Source organism: Parasteatoda tepidariorum, chromosome 6, assembly GCF_043381705.1.
Source record: "Parasteatoda tepidariorum isolate YZ-2023 chromosome 6, CAS_Ptep_4.0, whole genome shotgun sequence".
NCBI lineage: Eukaryota > Metazoa > Arthropoda > Arachnida > Araneae > Theridiidae > Parasteatoda > Parasteatoda tepidariorum.
The window spans coordinates 557,014-582,077 of record NC_092209.1 but is presented as its reverse complement, the minus strand read 5'-3'; the positions used below and the strand labels follow the sequence as shown (position 1 = coordinate 582,077).

General features: G+C 26.1%; 1 protein-coding gene across 3 annotated transcripts; it reads left to right on the top strand.

The window, feature by feature from the left end:
* The first annotated feature begins 1,561 nt into the window (after positions 1-1,561).
* LOC107437046 (glutamate-rich protein 2) lies at positions 1,562-24,568 on the top strand. Of its 3 annotated transcripts, none has more exons than XM_016048921.3 (6): positions 1,562-1,852; positions 4,498-4,591; positions 6,785-6,842; positions 10,961-11,032; positions 13,177-13,297; positions 16,129-24,568. In XM_016048921.3, the coding sequence occupies exons 1-6, from the start codon at positions 1,833-1,835 to the stop codon at positions 16,166-16,168; spliced, it is 405 nt and encodes a 134-aa protein (XP_015904407.1). In that variant the 5' UTR covers positions 1,562-1,832; the 3' UTR covers positions 16,169-24,568. The 3 variants fall into 3 exon arrangements, with proteins under 3 accessions (XP_015904407.1, XP_071037996.1, XP_071037995.1); XM_071181895.1 differs by having other exon boundaries at positions 1,562-2,411; positions 4,495-4,591; XM_071181894.1 differs by having other exon boundaries at positions 1,564-1,852; positions 4,495-4,591.
* The last annotated feature ends 496 nt before the right edge of the window (positions 24,569-25,064 follow it).

Genomic DNA, 25,064 nt, shown 5'->3' with positions numbered 1-25,064 from the left:
ATTATTTTTTAATAACCAATAATTTTTTTTCCATCCTTGTGAAGCTTATCATCTTTGTGAATGTAACAAAACGCCATTATTTCATCTTTAATTCAATTCAGAAATCAAAGTAATTAACAATTTAAGTATCGGAATACAATTATGTTCATGAAAGTAAGAAGAATAGTTTATTTTAATGAAGATTAAATTAAAATAATCAAATTTGCGTTACATGCGAAGGAAAACCACGAAAAAGTCTTTTAAATTGTTGAATGGTTATAGGTTTCCAGCTAAATGTTGATTATCGCAATGAAAATATTTTTTATATTCAAAAATTTTTTTCATCGTCCTTGAAAAACAGTCTGTCATCTTACTGAATATTGTGAAACACTCTTCTTATATTAATATTTTTTTTTTTTACATCAATCAAAGCAACTTGCAATTCAAGTATCAGAATAAAAGCATACTTATAAGAGCTATTGTAGTAGTAATTCTGCGATACAAGCTAAGGAAAACCACAAAAACGTTTGTCAGATTTCTTGATGGTAATAGGAATCGAAATGTTCATTATAGCAATGAAATCATTTTTAATAATCAATCACTTATTTTAATATCTTTGATATATAGCCTATCTAAGTGAATGTTGTGAAATGCTCTAAAAACTTTTTTGTATTTTTGTCCGCATCCCAGATATCAAAGCTACTTGTAATTTAAATACAGGAATGAAATTATATTTTGAAAGACTTTTTGAACGAAAATAATTAGAATTTACATTACGCACAAAGGAAAACCATGAAAAAGATTTAATAACAAACTAATTGAACGTTAGCAGACAATTATGAGGCTCTATCTCAGCAATTATTAACACATTTTCCAATTTTTTCTTCTTCATGAAATTAAATGTTTTGGGCAGCTTAGATTGCTTATAAAACTATTCTTTACTTTATTTTAATTATTTTATTTTTTTTAGTTATTTTCATATTTTTTAATAAGTCCTTAATTTTTTTTTAAATTTATTTTTTTATTTCAAGTAATTTGAATTTCAGAACAATATAAAAACCAATTTTTAAGAATATATCATTTATTTTTCATTTTAAATTTAAAAATTTACAAATTATAAATCTTTAAAAAATTAAAAAAAAATGTGTTCAGAATTTTCTGGCACAGAGACGGAATGTTATTATTTATCATAACAATTTATAAAAATCAAATAAAGAAAATTCAGTTGAGACCAGTGATGTCACAGTTCACCCTGACATCCGTTTGGTATAGTGATTGATCTTTCTATCTTTATGTCCTTGTCTGAGTATACACAAGCAAAGGGGATACAAATTTCTATATTCATTGTCTACGAAGTGTTTCGATTGGTTTGAATAAATTATCAAACCGAGCATGCGCATTAGTAAAATTGCGCCAAACAAAAATGCTAAAAGTGCCATTCTAGTAAGCCTGACTAAACGATTAAGCGATAAAGATGAAAACGATAGCGCAATTGACCAATCAAATGTCTCTATTTATAAAAAAATCGGTCAGCCAAGCAACAGCCCGCAAATCATAGATCATAGAAGGCTCCCACAGAGCTATAAATTAACACACACGGCTCGTCGCACTCCTCTATAATTTACTTGTCCCTTCCACAAATCAAAACAAATTTTCGAATACAAACAATAGTACTATTTTTCTCTTTTTGCTGCAAATTCTCATTAAAATATTTCTTAAATTATTCAAAGTAACGATGTGTTAAAGCTCGCCATTCTATATAAATGATCGTTCCTAATGAATGAATAAATTATATTTAAATTTCATCCATCCTATCTGTACGTTTGCAACTAAACTTAAAACACTACTAAAATATGGAAAACAAAAATGAAGAGTAATAATAATTATTATAATAATTGTTTATTATTTGATGTATTAATATCAATGTATTTTTCTGTTTAAGTAAAATCCCGTTCTTGTTTTCATTAATGCTCTTCGCTTCGTTAATTTCACTAAAAATCCTAAGTTTTATGCCTAAGTAACAAAAATACAATTTACATTAATAACTTCCTACGGAGATTTTTTTTTCTCTGTAAGTCAGTAAAAAATATAAATTTTTGAATTGCATGTTTTCGAATTTAAAATAAATGCAATATTTAATTTTCCTTAAGAATAGAATATTTCGAATTTTTTTGTGGATTTTTCTATATGGTGATTTGTAGCACCAATTATTAAGTGCCTATGGATTTTAAACAAAAAATAACTTGTTGAGGTTTGCCTAGGGATGGATAGGCTACTTGATTTGGTTCTCTTCTGTGATTTTTTTTTTTTTAGATTCTTGCACGATTTGGCGCATATTTTGCAGCAGATCACAATCAGGAAGTCTTGCCCCTTTTTTTTTAATATAAGGACAAAATATATGATTTTTATTATTTAAAACAGGAATATTATAGGTAAATATAATGTAAAGGTGATTGTTTTATATTTGAATAGAAATTTTTGCAGAACATTCCATATTGTTAGAAATTGTACCAGTTAAATCAATATACAACTATAAAATAAAAGAAATTAAGTCGAATGAAAAGCAAAACAAATATTTCCTTAAATGTTAAAAATTTATATATCATTGAAGTCTACAAAATTTTTAAAACCTGTTTCATCAGAAGGTTTCATAATAGTTTAAAATAAAAATTTTTATATTTTACAGATAAAGGAAGATATTTTTTTTTGGTATAGTACACACACTAGACTATTTTTAAGAAGGGGAAAAGGAGAGCTAAAAAATATTTCTTTAACTATCCACAACCTTTTAAAAATACTAATTTTACGAATTGCAAAGATAGAAAGTTATAAATGTTTTAAAATATTGACAAAAAATTAGATTTTTTTAAATATTGACAAAAAATTCAATTTTTAAGAATATTTAACGTGTTGCATTGAAATTGATTTGAACTAAAATTAAAAATTACACACATTTTTTTTCAATTTATAATTTAATATAATAATTAATGAAATAGATAACTTAGATATTTAAGTGCATTTATAATTATTAATACTGAATTAACATAATTCAATTCAAAACTATTCACCAATAAGTTTTTGTCAGTATTTTTTTTCCATTTTTGCCATGTTTTTTTCCCTCTATCTTGCCAAAAATACTAACCCTGTAAATTATACCCAATTCTCATGCTAAATAGTTTTATTAGACAAGTGCTCCTACCTCTTGCCAGAAATATGGCAACATTGTCCTAGAACATTTCAGAGTTCCTGTGGTAAAATTTTCTATTCAGAAAATAAAAATAAAAAATTTTCTTTTCAGTTTGCACGAAAAAAATATATATCTGCAGAATTGTTTTCAAAAGATTGCCTTTCTCACAAATCAGATGGGAAAAGAAATGCTTGTTATTTTTCATAACTTTTAACTATGATGAGTCAATCGCTTGAAGGGGAGAAATTTCCACCTCAATTGAACTATTTTAAGAAACTCTCCAGTCTTTCGACCTCAATTGCTCACTCACCTGGTGAATTTTTTTTATTATTATTAGCATAGGGCAGGGATGGCGAACCAATGGCACGCGACACAATATTTTGGGCACGCCACCGATTGCAAGTTCGCTGTGAAGCATATTAACAATTAAATTAAAATTTTAAAAAAATAAACAATTATTAACAAAAAAATTTACAATTAATGACAAAAAAAACAATAACTATAAGAAATGAGCTAACAATAAATAACAAGCAAAAAAGAAATTAACAGCCTGCTTAAACTAACATCTTACAACCTTAATATAAGTTAGTTGCCATCTAATCTGCAATAAAAGAAGTCACACTAATGTTACTATAAGTTGAATTACGCGTGTAACTGAGATATTGCAAAATGTATTTTTTTTCCATAGTAAATAAAGAGTTTTGAGTTGATAGTATTTAGTATTATTATTTTCCCAATAATCACGAAGTCAAAATTATTTGACGGCACGTCTATGACCTCATTAAACAATTTTTTGAAAAAATGGCACGTTGGTGCATAAAGGTTCGCCACCCCTGGCATAGAGCATACTGGTATAAGTTTCTTGTGAGTACTTTTTATGTCGAATTGCAAATAAAAAAAATATAAAATATATATTTAAAATCATATCAACTGAAAAAGTTTTTCATTGCTTATGCAGGCATGTAATTTTCTCTCTCCAGGAATTTAAAATTTTACATTCTTGGGAAATTTTCGTAGAGTTCCACTAATCTATATTTTGTTATTTTTTGCAGAATCACGTAAACGAGAAGTTTTTTATTTCATTAGCAAGCAACTTCCCTCTCAGTCTTTTTCTGCCTGAGCTCTCATTTACACAACATGGCAAATTTTATTTAGTAGATTTTCAAGAGCGAGACGTAACTTTGACAGTCTTATAAAAATAGGAAAAATTCTGTAATGATTGGCTTTGGCTGGAATTTAAAATTGATCATATAATTTCAGTTATTACTTGTAATTTCTATGTGAAATCATTATCGTAACATTAGGTTATTTTATTTCTGCCCAATCAGCAGGTTCCATGAGTGTGGAATGGAAGGAGTTTCGATTAAAAGTGGAGATTTCTCAGATGAAGATTCGTGCAGTACTCCTGTTGAAATCCTTTCTGAAGTGAGTTAATAACATGCACAGGAAAGAAAAGAAGAAATTTTTTTTTCTCTATTGTATTTTAGTCTTTTCTAATTGAAATAATAAAAATGTATTTAAGTTATTTCAAATTTTTACCTTCTTATAAGACACATAACTAAATATATGATACGCATTTAAATATAAAAATTTATAGCCATGCAATTAATAATTAAGAAATAATTTTTTTCTACTCTGCCACCAATTTTTTGAAATTGTTTTTTTTTTTTTTTTTTTCCTACNCAATTTTTTTTTTTTTTTTTGCCAACCACTTTCCTCAAATGCCAAAAACAGAATCAAATATTGCTGCTACCCTATTACATTTAAAATTCACCTGCATTATTAGCCATTTTTACACAACATCAGGTATATATTTCATAAATTAAAAAAATGACAAAACTATATAAAATTTTTTTCAGAGAACAGTTTTTTTACCACTTTGTTAAATTTTTATTAGAATAAAGCAAAATATACACAAAACTATTATTTAGCCTTGTTATAATAAGTTACTTTCACTTTTAAAACATATATTCTTTCTCTTTTCAATAAAATAGCTCTTAGACTTATGCTAAATCTTTCATTAAATTCATCAAGGTTTTAGCGGATGCAAAACAATCAGTGCATTTAGTTATAATATTAATTTCACAATCATATTTAATGACTTAATATACAAACATTCTTATTTCATTATGCAGCAAGCAATCATTCCTGAGCACTAGAAACTGCAAGGAAACTTAAAGGCAATCGTACAAAAAAAAGAATGAAGGAAAAAAAACTCTGGAAAAGATATTAAGTCAATTCCTTAGATCTACACTGCATTTGCTATCTGTGGGAATATATAATACCAACCCAAACACCTCTTTTGCAGTTGTTATCCAATTTTGATGGAAAAAGCTATTCAGCAAAAATAGAGGAAAATCAATCACAAATTGGTTCTAATAATTATCTCTTGTAGTAGAATTTGTGAAAGTGAAAACTGTTTTAGGCCCCAATTTAGTAAAAGTTTTTATAAATTGTGCGAATCTGTAAGGAAAAAATTTTTTTTATTCTATTAAATTCATAACATTAGTAATTTTACAAACTTTAAAACATGACATTCTCAAATACTAACTAAGAAATAAGTTATTATTTCGTGCTTGCAAATGGAATCAATCAATTCAAACACACGATGCATAAAATCCCTCTAATGATTGCTTTTGCAAATTTTTATCCCTTTTCATTTCTTTAAAATAAATTTTTTTATTTTTTTAGTTCAGTAGTAGTCAGTCTTTATGAAATATTATATGAGCATACTTAAAAAATAAATTGATGCTTTTCAATAATTACATTTTTTGTTTGTTCTGCTTATTTTTCTTCAAAAGTTGAATATTTTTTTTAATCGTTAATATTTTTTAAAATAAATTATTTACATTTTAATTATCTAATTGTTTAAAATAATCATTGAATTAAAATCATAATTTAAACCATTGACACCCTATTAATTGCTTTCTATAGTTTTATAGTGACGCCCGGTGGCTGAGTGGTAGCGCTTCGCGCTGTCGTGCCACACGTCCCTGGTTCGATCCTCGGGCCGGACAAGGTTGACTCAGCCTTTCATCCCTTCAGTGGGTCGATAGGTGAGTACCAAGCATGCTTGGGAACTAAACACTGGGGATTCCGTGTACGGCTGACCACCTGACCAGAACATCTGCTCCTGCCCCCCAGAGCCCAAGGTCAAGAAAACTGAGATGGGCACAGTAGGCCTTGGCCCTCTTTGGGCTGTTGCGCCTCTGAGTTTAGTTTAGTAGTTTTATAGTAGCATAAGATTTTATAGTAGCATAAGACATTTGGAAAATTATCTAATTTTGCTTGTTCTAACCAAAATTAAAGCTAATATTTTTATTATATTTTAAATGAAAAAGATGATGTAAAAAATGTTTGCATGCATTTGTGTATTCTTTTTTATAATAAATTTTTATTAAGGAAAAATCTTTTTAGGATACTACTACTTTTTTTAAAGGAAAGAATCATTTAGATATTAAGCTGATTTACACATTCCTGATAAAAATTTAATTTTAATTATTTTGAAATGTTGTTATTAGATTTTTATTTTTTTTTATTTGATTTGACTTTTAAAACTAAATTTTTGTTTGTTTAATCCCATGAAAACATATTGCTTTCGTTTCTCTTTACTTTTAGTTTCTTTCTGCTTTGATGGCTCGGAACTACAAGTGTGCCTTGTATTATTGTAAGCTGAGTAAGTGAGTTATTTTATTTTTACTTTTTTCATTAAAACATTTTTAATTTCTATTTGAGTACTTTATAAATCAGGAAAAGACTTTAGCATGTGCTGTGACTTTTTGGGACCTATACTGAAACCATACTTAAAAATAATAAAAGAGTGTACTATTGCTGAAAAATATCTCTTAAATTAATGTCAGAGACAGAAACAAGATGGCTAATTACACTGATTTATTGAACACTTCTGTCATGCATGGAACAAGGTAACTTCAAAAGCAAGAACTTGTATACAATTAAATAAGGAACAAGAAATAATGTATTTGAAGCTTCTAGCGGACATTCAAATAATAAATTAAAGCTTAAACAACATCTATACACATATTTACATTTTTTTCCATCTGGGAGGATAGAACTCAGAACCTCTACTTCGCCAGGGAGATGACTTTCATCTACTCAAATGCACCTCAATATTTTACAAAAAAAAAGCAAATAAATAATGGAACTGAATGTTTTTAAGTTGTTAGTGCTATTTTTAAGAGAGGAAAAGTTTTCTTTTTTAGATGAACAGTGAAATCTTGGTTAAACGGACGTTCTTGGGAGTGATAGAATTATCCGCTTACGAGAGTTGTCCGTTTACGGGAAAAGGACTTTAATAACGAAGTACACCGTAAATTGTTTTTAGAATAATTGCAATGCTTTAGAAAAGATTACATAATCTACTATCTAATATTTATTATAACTTTTAAAAAATAATTTTTTTAATAAAAAAAATGTATAAAAAAATTTTATACATATGTATACATAATTCTAGCTACATAAAAATGAATATGTTTTTCCTATTTACACAGGCACTAGTCATAGGATACCAAATAAGCACTTTTAGTCCTACTTCACTTCCTCTGACGGTTTACACCCCCTAACACCTCTCCATCACTTGATAGGGTCTCCTTGAACGTTCGAAAGCAGCAATGCATACCTGTAAGACTCTATGGAGTTGTCATATTCACAATTGATCATCTGTCAAATAACTGCTTCATTTATATGATCACCTCAATGACTAGATTTCTGTTCCCCTTTTTTTAACCCAGCTGTGTTTCCAAATTGATAATATGTAGAAATAAATTTTTAGTGGAGAAGAGTAATCGAGAGCATCATATCAGCTTGTGGGGGTTTCTTAACCAGTATCGTCCAGATGAAAAGATGCCACTGTCTGAAATATTTTACATCATCTTTTTCTCTTCTTTTTTTGCAAAGATAGGGAAGGGGAAAGGAAAGCGATTGATGTTTTAGTGGTGAAATAGCTTAACATTTTTAGTTGTGGACAAAATAAGAAAATGCTTTGGAAAAGATGGAAAGCTGCATATTTTTTTCTTTTGAATTTAAAGTAGAAGTAGTTTTTTTTGTTTTTTTTTTTAATCAGAAGAATTGGTGACCAGTTTGTAGAGATAGAAAATAACGATTGAGGGCATAAATGACTGTTCGAGTCCAGTTAGGGGAGTGTCCATTTTGCGGAGAAGTTACATAATGCTTTTTTTATTGAAGATTCACAGGGAGTTAAAAATATGTCCCTAATGAGAGGCGTCCGTTCTGAGGAGTGTTCGTAACAAGAGATTTCACTGTATCTCGTTATATTTTTAACTTTCCAATAAAAGACATTTGTTATTTTATTTCAACCTCCAAAAATTGCATTAATTGCTCTTTTTTTTTGTTTAAATATTTCACTGTATTTTTCTTTATCATAAATCCTAAACAAACATTGTATGATGAAATGTATGGATAATTTTAAATATCTTTCGCAAATTAGTTCTCTGTTTTAAATGTTATGCTTTAAAAATGCTTCTTTTTTCTATTATTAAATTATCTTTTTTAATATCAAAAAATGTTTTTTTTTTTTAATTTATGGTGGTTTTTATTTATTAATTACTAGAGGCCTCTGAACCATAAAATAGATTATCATCAGGGTATCCAACAACAGGGAAAACCTGGAATTATCAGAGAATTTATTAATTCAGGAAATATCAGGGAATTTCTAAATTTTTTTAGTAAAACAGAAAAAAGTTTTAAAATAGCAGACGATCATACATCAAGCGATCGATGCTTCCGTGAGTAGCGCTTCACTAAGAATGACGCAAACAAGTTTTCTCCCATATTTCTTCCAAGTGGTCCTGAAGTTTTAGATTGTTTTTTCAGCAGTAAATCATTATTTTTTCTGTCCTTTTGAGTTTCCCAAACATAACATATCAAATAATATATTCAATACATTATAACGGCATGTGAATTCCGAATTTGAGTTATCACTTTTTTGAAGCGTACAATTTGTCACGATTTCATCGTAATTTTCATCCTTTTTCACCTGGTTTTTCAAATTCCAATATTTTTATACCTTGCTGTAAGACGTGTGAATCTGGAATTTAAGTAATTCAATTCAAGCAATTCCATCGTAATTTCACATTGTTATATGATAGATTTTCAGCAATTATGTATAATCTTTTCTCTTCTTTTCACATAGTTTTTAAAATTATGATATTTTAAATGCTGTGTTATTAAGACATGCAAATTTCCATTTTGAGCTATCACTTTTTGATGAGTTTTACTTGGCTTGTTTGATTAGTGATGATTCCATCATAACTTCACGTCATTTGATGATTATTCTTTCACAAGTTATTTACCATTTTTTTGGTTTTTCAAATTCAGATATTTATAATACAATGTTATTACAACTTAAGACTTTTGAAATAACTTTACTATTTTTTGATGTGTTCGATTCCTGACAATTCCGTAATAATTTCACGTCAATAAATGCACCGTTTTTCAGCTGTTATTTATCATTTTTTCAGCTATTTCCACATGGGTTTTCAGAAAGTATTATATTTATACGAAGTTATCACTACAAGTGTGCCTTTGGAATTAAAGGAGTGTCAATTCAAATTAATTTTATCCTAAATCTACATCATTTAAGAATCGTTTTTTCAGCAGACATTTGTATCTTTTTTTTGGCTATTTTAGTGAGATTTTTTCTGTTTCAATATTTTTAATACAATATAATGGTTAGTGAATTGCGTGTTTTAGCAATCACATTCTTACACGCTTGATTGGTGAAGATTCAATCTCAAATCTGCATTAAATTCAAATTACTTTTTTTGGCCGATGTTGCAATTACTTGTTGTTTTTTTCAGCCATTTTAACATTGCTTTTAAAATCTTGATACTTTTAATATGTTATCACGGCAACTAACATTTTCTGAATACGAGAATTACGCTAATTTTAAAATTTTTTTATGGAATGATCTAATTTATCTGCAGAATTATTTTTAAGTTAAATTTTCTCATTGAAAATAAGATTTTTTTTTAATAATAAAATTATACACTGTGTATATTTTGGGTTTCTTAAAAGCGATGCAAATTTTTGTGAAATGCAACTCCTTTTTCTCTTGGATGTTCTTTTTTAGGGGGATATAATGCCCTTTTTAAGATCTAGAATGAAATTTACCTTATTTTTAAATACATAGTGTTTATTTTATAATATTAAACTGTTCATCAATATTAATTTTTGATTTTACTCTGATGATATATTTTAAATGATAAAATATTTGTTTGAAATAAAATTTAATATTAAATATCATCTGCTCGATGGAGGAAAAATCTTGGATTTACAAGGAAAATGTCTTCTCACTAGACACCCTGATCATTTCTACTTTAAAAATTATTTCATACCCCTTTTTTAATTGAAATGTTTAAAGATATATGTTCATATTGCTCTCCCACAAGGATAATTGAGCTTTATATACTTTTTACTGTGCAAACTAATTTCTCTGGTGTACTTATATGAAAAAAAAAAAAAAATTCAACAGTATAGTGATATTTTAAGTAATTTCCAACAAGGATAATTGAGCTTAATATTCTTTTTACTGTGCATACTAATTTCTCTGGTTTACTTACATGAAAAAAAAAATTCAACAGTATAGTGATATTTTAAGTAATTTCCAAAAAAGTGAAAGATTGAAACGAGCATAAAAACATTGTTGCTAAATAAAGAGCAACTAGAACTTTTTAGATGCTATTTAGTTTGTGTCGCACTTGACTTGTTTGATTGCTAAATTTCTTTTGTGATTTCATTGCATTCTCTATTTTTCAGTCATGTACTATGAGCCTGAAAATGAAGTGGTCCAAGATTTTTATCCTCTTATTCAAGAAAAAATTCATTTAAGTAATTTTTTAGCTATTTCTTCTCTCAATATTAAGCTGCTTATATTAATAAAAAATTTGTTTATTTTTGTATAATTTATAATTGCATTAAGTATTCTTAGTTCTTATGTTTTTAATTAAAAATGTAAATTTTTGATTTAGGTCTCAAGTTACTAGATGATTCAAATGAATCTGCCTAGCTTTGATATGCAAAACAAATGACATAAAAATATGTTGGCTTTTGCTTGTACTTAAGTTTCAGCAACAATGAAAGCTATTTTATTTTTAATGACTTTAATGAATTACATCTTGAAATGATAGTTACATTTTATTTAAAGGGCTCATACATTTTTAAGTAAGTGCTTGTGAATACTGTGATTTTTATCTTCAATTAATTCTAAGAGAGAGAAAAGTGTAGGTTTGTGATTCCTGGAAAACCAGTTTTCTTACAAGCTAATATTATTTTTTAAAAAGAAAAAAAGATTATTAAAGGTCTATGTATATAGTAATTTGCAAAAAAAAGTATTATGTTTTTAAAGTTCAAAAGGTATTTCAAAGTGACCCTGTAATTCACATTTTTATTTTCTACTTAAGACTACAATGAGAACAATTTTGAGAAATTATGCTCTTCTCTCTTTCTTTTGTCATTTTAATTTTTAATGAATAAAAACGTATTGCTCAAAAATGAATGAAAGAAATACACTCAAATTACTGTATTTTCCGGTTTATAATCCGTGGATTACCTGCCGAAAGAGTATTTTATTTCGAGGTATGGATTATCTACCAAAACGTTTTCATTTGAGCCCATCTCGAAATTTAACTTGCATCCCCATTCGCATTGAAAGCGAGACTGAATGATCACATGATAAGAGAAGATAGCAGCACATATTTCCCATTATAAAAATTAAGATCCTAATAAAGGAAGATTTCTGTAAAATCAGTAAGATTATAACAAAGAAAAATCTAATAATTTCTAATCTAAAATTTTCTAAATAATCTTTTAATTTATTTTGTGTAGAGATTTATTAAATTGAGAAAATAAAGATCATTAAATTGTGGAAATGAAAAAGCATTATCAAAGAAGTAAAAAATTATCTAAAATTATGGCGAATAAAATGTTACAATTTAACAAAAAGTAAAATAAAAAAATAATAATAACCGTTTTTTTAAATAAATCATTAAAGAATAAAAAATAAACTTAACTGTTTTGAATTAAATAAAAGAAAAATATATATGTATAAGATCAGGACAGATTAGTGAAAGGGTTTCTAAACTCAAATCTTCTAAAAATAACTTGTTCTAAAAGTTTTAATGCTTAATTTAAAACAAGGGTAACAATTAAAAAAAAACGTAAACATGTATAAATTTTTTGAAAAGCCCATCCAAGAAATTGGAGAATTCAAGTCAAATAACAATTATCAATTTTCAACTTATAAAAATTATATAATTTCTTCAACTTTTTAAAAACATTTCATTCATAATCAAAATAATCTTTATATCCTTATCATTAGAATGAATAGAAAGAAAAGCTACAAAAGTTGTCTATAAAAAAAAATAAAGAGGATTAGAAAATTCTGAGGAAGGAAAAAAAATTGTCAGAGGTTCTTTTTTTCCACAATGCAAGACTTTATTTTGTCAAAGTTGTTTCAAAATTCTTTTATTTTCTTTATAACTTTTTTTGTTTCTTTTTGTAAGGATTGTCAGTCATTCATTGAAGAATTCGGTGCCAATTTACTTTGATAAGTTCATGAACAGAATAAGGATATATCTTTAATAACTCATTTATCAATTTTTATTGTATTTAAAGGAAATCGTAACAATAGTTACTTTTCTAAATACTTTCCCCTCTTTATTTTGTTTTGATAACTGCAGGATTTGTTGTTAGAGTGTGAATCTGGAGTAAATTTTTGTAATTTTATTTTTTCACTTTTTTAAATCACATTTATTTCTGCTTTTTTGTTTGAATTCACTCTTCTTTTAAATGAGTCTGTTAAAAACATTGACAGTGTACTTATCTAGTTATTATGTTTATTTGTGAATAGTAATATGCAGACAATTAGGTAGACTTTAATTTAAAATATTAATTTCTTTTTTTTAAAATAAAATTGAATTATACTAATTTAAAATTTCATTTATTTTTATACATGTAATTATTCTTATTTGTAGATTTTGAGTGCGAATCAGATTCAAGCTCTGATGAAAACATGCAAACCCTATCAGAATCTTCTACAGAATATTTTACGAGCACATCTGTTGCTTCAGCCTCAGTCTGTTCATCTTTAAGCAGGTCACTATTTCATCGAACATCTCTCTCTTTTATCCTCTGTTTCGAATGTCTCAAAATAATTAGTAAAATAGTAACTGGAAATTTTGCTATTAATTCTCATATAAATAATGCTAACTATACACTTGTCTTCTGGATTAATGTCTAGACATGCTACATTTTAGTTGAAATCCATTACTATTTATTAATATTAACTTTTAGGCTACATCTCATTAATCAGTTAATCAAATTTTTTGAAAAAACAGCTAATTAATATTAGCTGATTTTTAAAAAAAAAATTGATTGTGGATAATTCTAATTATTGAGTTGTTTAAACTAACCTTTATTCTCCTAATATTTACCATTGTCCATGATGCTTAAATTTTATTATTAGTTTGAATAATTTAATATTTATTCATTAAAATCATAGTTTATATTGTAACTAAATTATAATTATTATAACTGCTTTAGAAAAACAAGAATCAGAGAGTCCAGATCCAGAGTGTATATAAAGAATTTATTATTTGATGTTTATTGCTTATCTTCTGTTACATATGTATTTTTTTTTTCTTTTTTGGTTTATTAAATATACTTTTAAGTGATCACGATTCTTCATTGGGATACCGCATCAAAGATGCACACAATTTAACAACATTAAACCTCATTATTGGTAATTTGGACTTATATTATGTCAAAGAATACTTAACATTGATGGTTTTAGGAACAGTTTGGATTGTTTGAACAGTGTTCACAAAGAGGAAAAACATTTTGAAAATGACTAACATTAAAACAACTGACACGTTTTGTCTTTAAACAGAATTATGAATGTTATTTTTGTTTACCTGTGCTACGGTCTCTGAATAAGCTAAATAATTTTGTCAAAATGTGCTCGCAACAATTTCACACTTTCTGACACGAATCTTGATATTCTGAGTTGACAAGTAATATGATATCCTTATTGCAAAGAAGCAAGTCCTGAATTGACAATAGTTCAATAATTTTGATTGTTGTAATTTTTGTAATATTTTAAATGCTGACTAATATGCTTCAAATTATTTGTAAAAAAAAAGAGTTAAGAATTTTTTATTTTTCGGTTTTTCATTATATTATAAATATTTATTCATTTTAAATTACACATCAACTCTACATAATAAAAAAGGAATAAAAAAAATTTTGATAAAAAGGAAAATACATTTTCTTATGCAAGGGATTTTATTATTTTCACTGTATCTTCTTTTAACTAATGGTTTCAGTTTTCCTTGGTAAAATTTAGTTTTTAAGTGTTAATCTTTCTTATGTTTAAATTTTGTGATTTTTTATTTCAAAAGCTTTAAACTCTTCACTATAATTGTATTTATAATGACCTTATGCCTTATGTTTGTTACATAAATTTATTTCACTTCTATTTATATGTAATTAAAAGGATAAAAGCTTTAAGTTTCATATTTAGAAAATACTATTAATATTTAATAACAATATTAGTGTTTTTGTTTTTGGAAGGAGAAAAGCATTAGAGATGCTTGAAAATTAATAATTACTATTAAATTTATGTTATTAAATTTTCAGTGTTTATTTTGGTATAAATATACATAATATGTATTCTAGCCACTGTCGAAATATGTTTTGTCTAAATTTTTCCTTTTCAAATTTCAAGGCAAAACTGTTTTTAAAGATTATTTGTTTGCTGTAATTTCTTTTTTAATAGGTTAATTTTACACCCTCTACTTTAAAAGTGAAGAGACTTTAAATTTGAAAATAATTTATCTACATCTTATTTATTGATACTTTTTAAGGAAATATTTATGTGCTCCGAGAATCTCAAATTTTAGGAAGGTAAATTATTCTTCTATGATAAAAAAATAATTCAACCATATTTAGCAGAAGAATTAACGCAGTGACTGATTACATAAATCTGTAAAACAATTTAATAAGAAAAATAAAATTAAAAATTTTAAGCTAAAAATTTATTAAAAAAAAGGATTTAAAAATAAAAATATTTAAAAGTTTATTACAATTGACAATTTGAGGAAAAACTAATAAAAACGAAACAACTAATAGTAACAAAAATACGAAATAACTAAGCATGCACCAAAAAAATTCTCTAGAATTAACAAAGCGGAAACGAGTTTCATTTTCTCAGTCTTTGGGGGTGGAATTTTAGTGGGTAGAATGTCCTCTCGTTCAATGGAAATAACACAATATGACTAAGCTTAAAAAGAGAGAAGAAAATATTAAAAGAAGGATGTACCCCACCTCCTCCGCTTGTCTTTTCTACTTGAGCTGTTTAGGAGGAATCAATTGGTTATTTTTGAAGGGGTTGGGGAATTCCTTATATGTTTGCTCCAATTACAATTCCCAAGGCGCTAAGTGGATTTCTAGATTGCAATCTTTCTTTAGCTGGGGGTGGAGACAAGAAGATGCGTACCTTTTAAAATGGTCTTCTTATGCGATATTTTTTTTATTATTATTTCGTTTATCTATTTTATTTTGCAGGCCGTTGCCGAAAGTTTGCTAAGAATTGGCTATTGTTCCGCAGCAAGTTGCGATACGGGCAAATATTTCGTCGACTTAGTTATTAATTTCTCATTATCTCAGAAAATGATTTAATCTTAAATAATTTTCTTCCATAAAATTTTTTTCTACTAAAAATTATTACGTTGGAAGCGCCGCATGGAGGAAAAAAACGACTTCTTTTTTCGATAGTGCAGCGGCGCTTTCGCCGAAAACTACGATACATTCAACAACATGTGCTTTTTTTTATGTTAGTTTGGTAATTTAGTCATTTCATAATGCAAATGATGTTAAAATGCAGAATTAATAACTATTTGTTCTATAAACTGTTCTACTGTTTCCAGTGATGAAGAAGAGGACGTTTGCTTTGAAGTCTCCGAATAAAAATACACTCATTAGGTATCTCTTTCACTTCTAACTCACTTGTAGCTTGCACACTTCATGCTGTATGTAAAAATCTGTGATATTTATCTATTTTACTTTTTTTTTGGTCTCATTTTGATTTTAAAATGTGATATTTATTTAGATTTTAAAATGAGATATTTATTTAGATTTTATAATGTGATATTAAGGATTTCATTTGTTATTTTTTATGTTTATTTTTCTACCTTTTAGTTGGGAATCATATATTTACATTCCTAAGAAATATTTTAAAATTACCTTCTAAATTTAAATAATAATTAATCATTGATTCTAAAACTTGATTAAAAAAATTAAATAAAGCAAAGTATTGAGTTTATATTATCTCTTTTTTTTTCATCTTTAACTAGAATGTGGTCTTGTTTTGATTTTAATTAGTTTCAGATGTTTTTTTTAATTTTTTTAAAGACTATTTTTAGAATATCGCTCCACTATCATTCCCCCCCCCCTCTGTATCTTTTGTCAAGACAGCAATAATAAGGTTTTGCATTTAGACTACTCAATTGTAATTACTGTAAAATAATTTGTCCTCCGGAAACTATTTTAATATGTCTTATTTTATGGAGAAAAAAAATATGCATTTCAAATACCTGAAATGGAATCAATTTTCAGAATGAACCAGTCTACAAATTATTCATTTTTGGAGTCATATTCCACTTTTTAATTTTTGGATAAAGTATAGTTACCTTTAGAACTTTCAATTGCTTAAAAATATCAAAGTTTTAAAAGGTTAATAATAATTTTAACATTCATTTTCAAAAAATGAAAGTATGATTAGGACTAATTAATTGAAAATTACTCGATGAAAACTAACCAAATGTTATACATATTTATTTTAAACAAAGTAAAACAAGTTTCTAAAATTATATACTGATGTATGATATTAAAATTCTTGAGTTTGTATGTAATTGATTGGATTTAAATGGTGAGCATAAATGGTAAAATTGTTTTTGTTTTATGTTATGGCATGGCTTTTTTTAAATTTTATTAACTGTTTTTTCCTGTTCTTTTTATTTAATATTTTGTTGGGAATTATGCATAGTGTAACAACAAAACTAATGTCCACACCTAAAAGATATAAAATTTTCCAAAGCAAACAGCTTTTATCTAACAATGTGAGGTTGGAGAGCAAAGGTAGAGGGTGTCTGTTTTATCTAGATATTGCCATTATGATAATAAAGCTAAAGACCCCTTGACCTCTTAGATCTGTCCTGTCTTGATTTTTTTTCTTTTACGGTTAGGGACCTAAAAAGTAGGGATTTTATGGATTGTGATTTAGCAAAATACCGAATATTCGGCAGTCCAATAGCAATTTTTTTTAAAAAATTATTAATAAATGCTATTATTTTTTATTAAGTGATAAGTTTAGTCATTATTGAAAAATAAACAAAACTTATCTGTATTATTGGTATGGGTAAAGAGGAAAAAAAATAGAAATGTTTAGGATAAGGATAATTAGATATTATGATGTTTAGAAATATTTAAGATAAAGAAGAAACCCAGTAACAGCTATTTAAAAAAACTACAGTTGTAAAGTTAAAAAAAAAAAAAATCCTCTTAATTGTTGAAACAAAACTTTAATGCTAAAAATACTATTTTCCGGTAGGAAATAAGTTCTCCATAAAACATTAAAAGAGATAAATGTCTATCAGAAACGGTTTTAAAAATGCTATATCATAAAAACGGAAATAAAAAATAACAAAAATTATATACAAAGGAAAATTATATACAAGAGAAAAATAAAAATCAATCTTAATTTTTTGAAAATCAATTTTAAATCCGAACATTTTAGTTTTATAATTACCGCATTTTCAAGAAAAAGGTGAAGATTAAAGTCTAATAAAGAGCCTCTTAACTGCCATGTTATAATAAAAACGTCTATGAAAATGTCTGTTGTTTGAAAAAGAAAAAGCTAGATAGAAACCAAAACAAAAATTTTGCTTGATTTTTAAACGATAGATTTAACGCTAAAGATCTTAATTAAACTTTTACACATTTCTTTATAGAAAAAAAATGTCCTTAAAAAGAATAACGTACATAAGAAACACTCGTTCAGGAATGCTGTCATGATGAAAACACTGTTAAAAAAAAAGTTAGTAAGAAAAGAAGAAACAGAAAGGAAGCAAAAAATTGTTTTTAGTTCTGAAATATGAATTTAATGTTGAGGTTTGCAGTATTCTATGTTACTAATTATCTGTTTTACCATATAAGAAAAAAGTGACAATAAAACAATATATTTTATTCAAAACATTCCGTTAACTTTAAAACAGAACATTCGTTTCGTTAAAACTGTAAAACAAACAAAAATAAAACAAAACAAAAAATTCTCAATTTTTGAAATATAAAGTGTAGAAAAAACGATGATATTGTCTCAATTAAAAAAAAAGAAAAGGAATGAGCAATAAAAAAACTCATGGTTCAGCATAAAGTAATTTAGCTTTAATTCTTCAAATTTCACTTTTCCATGCATCTTTCAGAACGTAAATTACCAAGCTTTAGAACTTAATGAATATGTGTAAAAACTATTTTGAATAACGTATAGTAAAAAATTTGATTTTAGATTATTTTTTATTAAATATATTAAACATTATTATTTATTAAATATATTAAAAGTTTCCCAAAAAAATCTTAGTCGAAAAATAATTTTTTATATAATACTTTGCTGAATATTTGGCAAGAGCTCCGAATTCTGAATAGTGGCCAAATATTCATTACATCCCAACTAAAAAGCATTGTTAATGAAATTAGTCATTGATGACTGATGATGGAATATTAATCAATGACATAAATCTGTAGAAGTCATTGATTGTCCTTATAGTTGTGACCATCTGTACTGATTAGTTTTTTAGTTAAATGTTTCATTCTATTTTTAACCTCTTTGAAATTTTTTTAGATAATTATGAAATATTTTGAGCTATTTTTTCCATGTATTTTTTACTTTAATATCTAGTCTAGTAATTATAGCTATTAAAAAAGTGTTTCTTCAGAAATATTTGAACTCAAGATTTTTTTTTCATTGGAAGCTTTATTAAATCATAGTAAACAATGACTGACTGTGCATTTCACTCTTTTTTGAGGTGAAAAGGGAGAGATTTGGGGAAGAGAATTGTATATCCTTTATGCAGGCAAGGAATGCACAGCTTATAATTCATTTTTTTTTACACTGAATTAAATGAGACCAATCAAGTGACAGTTTACAAGGTACAGGTTTTTTTCATATATTAATTTTTCATTGCATTAAATTTGTGTTTAAATAAATTTTTTATTCTATCTAATGATTATACTTGCTGAATACCCGTTCTCCGTATGGGCTGGAAAAAATTAAACTGTCAATAAATTTGTCTCAAAGAATGCTACAAAATCATGCACAAAACTGAGCCAACACAATTAATAAAACTAAAATAATCCACTTTTTTTTATGTATTATTATTTTTTGTCTTTGGTGACTTTAAATATCTAGATTAAGCAAAACGCATTTTTAAGAGTTCATCAGATCAAAATAAATATTAACTATATTCAGTATTTTTTGAAATGATGCTATTGCTCAAGGACAATTCGTGGAAAATGACCACAATTAAGCTATTTACTCTGGTAATGACTCCTTTCGAATTCCTCTAGAGCACCTCACTCCACTTTATCTATATTAATGCAGTTTTAATCTTTACCAAATTTACTAATTTGACCTAAAATAGTAAATTATTTAATATTAATTAAAATAACACCTATTACCACAATATTGAAAATGCCTTTTACCAAAATTATTTAAGCAACATTGGCGTCACTTATAGTATGGCGATTTTTTATCTTCCTCCTTAGCGAATTAGTACCATTTCTCCATTAATTTTGCTGTTCTGTACTTAGCTTATTTTTAATGCAATTATTATTTATGATCAAAATTAATTAAGCATTATTGGCGTCAATAACAGCATTGAAATTTTTTTCATTTATTGAACTATTTCACACATTAGAACTATTTCCCCATTAATTTTGCTCTTTAGTTAATAGCTTGAAGTTTTATAATAATTAGTTACTGTTATCAAAATTAATTAAGCATCATTGGCTTCAATAAAGTATGGCTGTTCTTTTTTTCCTTTTCTTAAGGAAATTAGTGCCCTTTCTCTATTAATTATGCTTTTTTATATATAGTTTTTTTTTTCAGTTAGTACCATTGTCATTATAAATTGAACACCATGGGGATCAGTAATAGTATGGAGATGTAGTGAACTTCTCCTAAATGAATTAGTATTATTTTACCATCAGTTTTTCTAATTTGTTAGTAGCTTATTTTTTTCCAGTTTGTACAATTCACCAAAATAGTCAGGCATCGTCAGACGATTTTTCACCTTTCATTAATTTTGTTTTCCAGTGTGTAACTATTTCTTTTTATTTAAAATACTATTAATTTTTAATTATTTAGTTTTTTAGAAATACTTTTTAAAAGCAACACCATGTGAAAAGAAAAATGTGGTTTCATATTACCTGATCCGCCTAAGATACCATTCAGTTTTTTATGATGTGACGAATAAAAAATAATTAATTATCTAAGACTGTGTAATAAACTCCTTTTTTAATTAATGAAAGCTATAAGCAAGTAAACACTGCCATTAACTTGAAAATTTTCTGCTGTCAGTACGCTACTGCGATTGATTCTGGGGTTATAAGTGGGACACACGCGCAAACAAATTCTTCATTTTATTAAATAGATTTGTCATGTATTATATTTATTGAGATAACCTGCGATATAAATAAAAATAAGGTTTAAGTCTGACCCCCCCCAAAAAAGAACTTAATACTTATTCAATTTACTGTAATAAATTGCAAAGATACTTCATTTTATTAGATAGCAAAGTTTGATGTTTGAATAGGTACAAATACAAAATTTTTAATTTTTCTACATAAAATGCTTATAATTTCTAAACTATTGGTCTTATTACCTTCCAATCTTATTCAATATAGCATGAATAATTACATCGGAAAATATGGTTAGGTAAATAATTGGTTTAGATAGTTCCTTAATAGTAGTTTAAAAAGTGTATATAAGATATGTAAGAAATCATATATTTCATATATTTACGTCTGAACAATTCATTCTATTGACTTATTTGATTCAGGATGTTCATAAAAACAGTTCTTAATTTAGTTAAATAGCTAAGTCTTATGTATAAATTAATAGAAGTGCGAAATTGTACATTTTTATACATAAAACCCTCTGCACTATTGGTACGGTCATCTTGTGATTGGTCTAAATCGATTCAGCGGGATAAAATTTACAATGCCTATTCCCCTTGGAAAAGGGAGGAGCATAAAAAGGTATTTATGACAAAACTTTCTATGAAAAATATCACAGGTATTAATTTATAAGAAGTTAAAGTCTAATTTTACTTTACTATTTTAAAAATGAATTCATTTATTTGCTGATTTATGCTTTATATTCCATACATTTTATATTTAAAAAATTCTTTCACAGAATTTCTTTTTATTTAAAAAAAAAATTCATTTGCACTTTTTTTCCTTTAACATTCATTGTCATTTTGAGAATACATTTCATTCTACATTCTTGTAAATATTATTTATTTTTATAATTTTTTCCTCAAACGCACACACAGAAAAAATATCCAACATTAGAAAATATGTACCATTTATAAAATGTTTTTTAAGGTAAAAAGGAAAAAAAAAAGCTTTTTTTCTTAGTAATTTTACTGACGGCTATGTAATAACTTGTCTTTGTAAATTAAAAATAAGATTACAGAAGAAGAGTGAAATACACTTAAAGAAGTTACCTACACCAATATTTATTATACTAATTCATTTCTTTGTCAAAAGATTAATAATTTTAAATTTAAAAATGATTCTAATGAATCAAATGAGTATCACATTAAGGATGAAAATTATGTTTTATACCATTGTTGAGCAGTTCTCTCAGTTCATTCAATTGATCATAGTTAATTGGAGACAATAAAATGAATATTTAATGCTAGCTTTAATGTATATTCAATGAATGAAAGTTTTAATATGAAAAAAAAGATTATTTTTCTTTTTTAAAAAAATATTTAGTTGATTTTGTCTTTTTATTTCATAAAAATATAAAAATATTAAAGTTAACATTCAATTTAAAAAGTATTCAGGTAATTTCTGGATTTCTGACTTTAAGAATGTTTGGATATAAAAATATATTTACTTTTTACAAGTCTTTAGGTGTGCAATTTATGGAATATATAATAGTTTAGTGTAGTTGAGTACTATCTTGTTTTAAGTATGACCTTTTAAATGATTTTATAAACAAATAGGAATTGTCTTCTAGTGAATGTTATTTTTTGTTATTTTATTTTTAGTAGTCACAGCATCTTACTGAGAAAAAAACTTAGTTTGTTAATTATATTTTTCATGAATTTTTAGATGAAACTATTATTTTGTCTACCATGGCACATTCATAATTTAAAGGATTTTGGTGCCAAAATTGACAATTGTGTTATTTTATTATTTTTATCTGTAAAAATGAATTAGTTCTTTAGTAAGATGCTGCCATCAGTGGTTATTGTATTGCATTTTATTTTATTCTGTGCCTTCAGTATACTTTGAGGAACAAATTTTTCTATCAATACTTAAATTGTGATATGTTACTATAAATTGAACACTATTGTAGTTTTAACATATGTGTATTTTTACTATATCTGTTTTAATGAAGACAAATGAACTTTTTATGTCTTTGTATTATTTTAATGTATGTTTATTTCTTTTATGTCAAAACATCTTGTTAATGTTTTATTTTAAATATTTTAATAAAATCTTTCTATGTAACATATATTTTGATGAAATGTATAAATCAATTTGTGTTTTATACATTTATAAACTTTTTCTAAATTTCCAATTGTTTATTTTCCTCTTCAAATAAAATGTATCTTATAGTATTGAATGGTGCATTTACTTAAAGATTTAAGTCTTTAAATAAAAAGCATCAATTGAAATAACTCTGTTTAATTATTTAAAATATTGAATATGTCTGGTGATCTTTAAATTTCAAAATATTATATTTTTCAATTGCGTTTGCAACATTGATCCAGAATTAAGTTTTTAGGTGATAAAAATAAACTTTTAACAATTTTATATAAATTATAATTTTACATTGATAATAGTTTCAATATTCGTTTTTCTGCAAAATTTAATTTTTTTTATTCATTTAAATTAATATGCTTATTTTCAAAATTATATAAATTTCTGTGCACTTTAAGAAAATTTAAATATTTACTATTTATTCACTAATGAATCCATTAACGTATTACAGCACTTTGAAACCTATAACTTGTTTCTGCTCAATTATGTCCTTAATCATCTCAATCTAAACGAGTAATCTTCAGTTATTAATTAAAAAGGAATTATTTTTCTTAATTTTTTACATAATTTGTTTGTTATATAATTCTACTTCTTTGCAATTTTCTTACAAATCAAAAGAAAATTCAAAGATGTTTTAATGATGAATCTTTCAAAAATGAACCTTCCCTCAAAATTGCCTTGAATAAATGAACATGTGAAAACAGTTTTATATAATATCAAGAAATGCCGATTTCTAAGAAAATTGTGAAATTTTTTTTTAACTGTCTTTTTTTTTCTAGCTCGTGCAATTTTCTTTCTTATTTTCTAAATAAACTCATATTTTATTATTATTTTTACAGTTAAATAACAAAATGTTGATTTTTTAAAAATTATACTTAATTGCTATTCAATGTTTGTATAGATGTGAAATTACTTATCCATTTGTTAATAAAAATCAAAGCAATCTTTTTTAATTTCTGATTTTCAAATGTATGCGAGATTATTTTATAGTTTGAAAACAAATTAAAACTTTTTAATGTGTTACAGAAAATTATCAGCATGATCAAATAAGAACTGGTTATGTGAATATTAAAAAGCACTGCTACAGGCTAATGTGTTCTTGTAAAATAACAGAAATAAATAAGTGTCATTTGATTAAAACAGCCATTAAATACATATAAATTTTTTAAAATATANTATATATATATACACACACACACACACATATATAGTAATATACTATTGCTCAATAAATATTTGTGTAAAACAAGCTATCATATATTTCTTTCTTAAACAATAATGAACTATTTTATTTGTAAAAAAAATCGAAAGATTTATATATATACAGTCAACTGGCTATAGTGAAACTTCAAGGGACCGAAATTTTGGTTCACTATAACCGGGAGTTCCCCATATCCGTTACGAGGGCAATTTAATAAATTGTTCCCAAATTCCTCCCTTTTATTACACGTTATTCAAATAAATGACTGAATAATATTATGTAGTAGCAAAAAATGTGTTATTTTTTATTACTCTGCGTCCTGCACACACACAAAAATTAGTAATCTTTAGCTGATGAGCAATTTTCAACATCAGATATGGAAACACTTCACGACTCTTAGATAATTTTTCCTGAATTTCTGTTAGTCCAATTTTTTAACTTGTCTAACCTGCCATTCGAGCACATAAAAGTAATCTCTTAAAATCGCTTAGCAAATTCATCGACATTTGTCCAGATACTGGAAGATTGCTGCTTCTTTGAATGCTGAAGCACTTCAGTAATGCTTCTTCAATATCTTTGTGTTCTGCTTTTTTCTGCCATTTAAATTTTTATTTATGAGCAGAAATTGTTAATTGCCTATTTTTCCATATGTTACGAACTGTAGATTTGGATAGTTTATATTCTCTGCAAATATCAGATTGATTACATCCATTTTAAATTTTTCTGATTATGCCCATTTTATCATCAATGGAGAAAATTTTACGTTTACTGCTCGCCATAGTTGAATTTGAGACACTTGTTTGCAGGCTTTTTTTAACTGCATTGAGA

What these genes read in the sequence shown, in the direction of transcription:
- LOC107437046 (XM_071181894.1), top strand. Translation starts at nt 1,833, where the DNA reads ATGGAAAACAAAAATGAAGA. An exon ending in ATGGAAAACAAAAATGAAGA is followed by an intron (nt 1,853 to 4,494) that starts GTAATAATAATT and finishes CTGCCCAATCAG; the next exon opens with CAGGTTCCATGAGTGTGGAA. An exon ending in GTCTGTTCATCTTTAAGCAG is followed by an intron (nt 13,298 to 16,128) that starts GTCACTATTTCA and finishes TACTGTTTCCAG; the next exon opens with TGATGAAGAAGAGGACGTTT.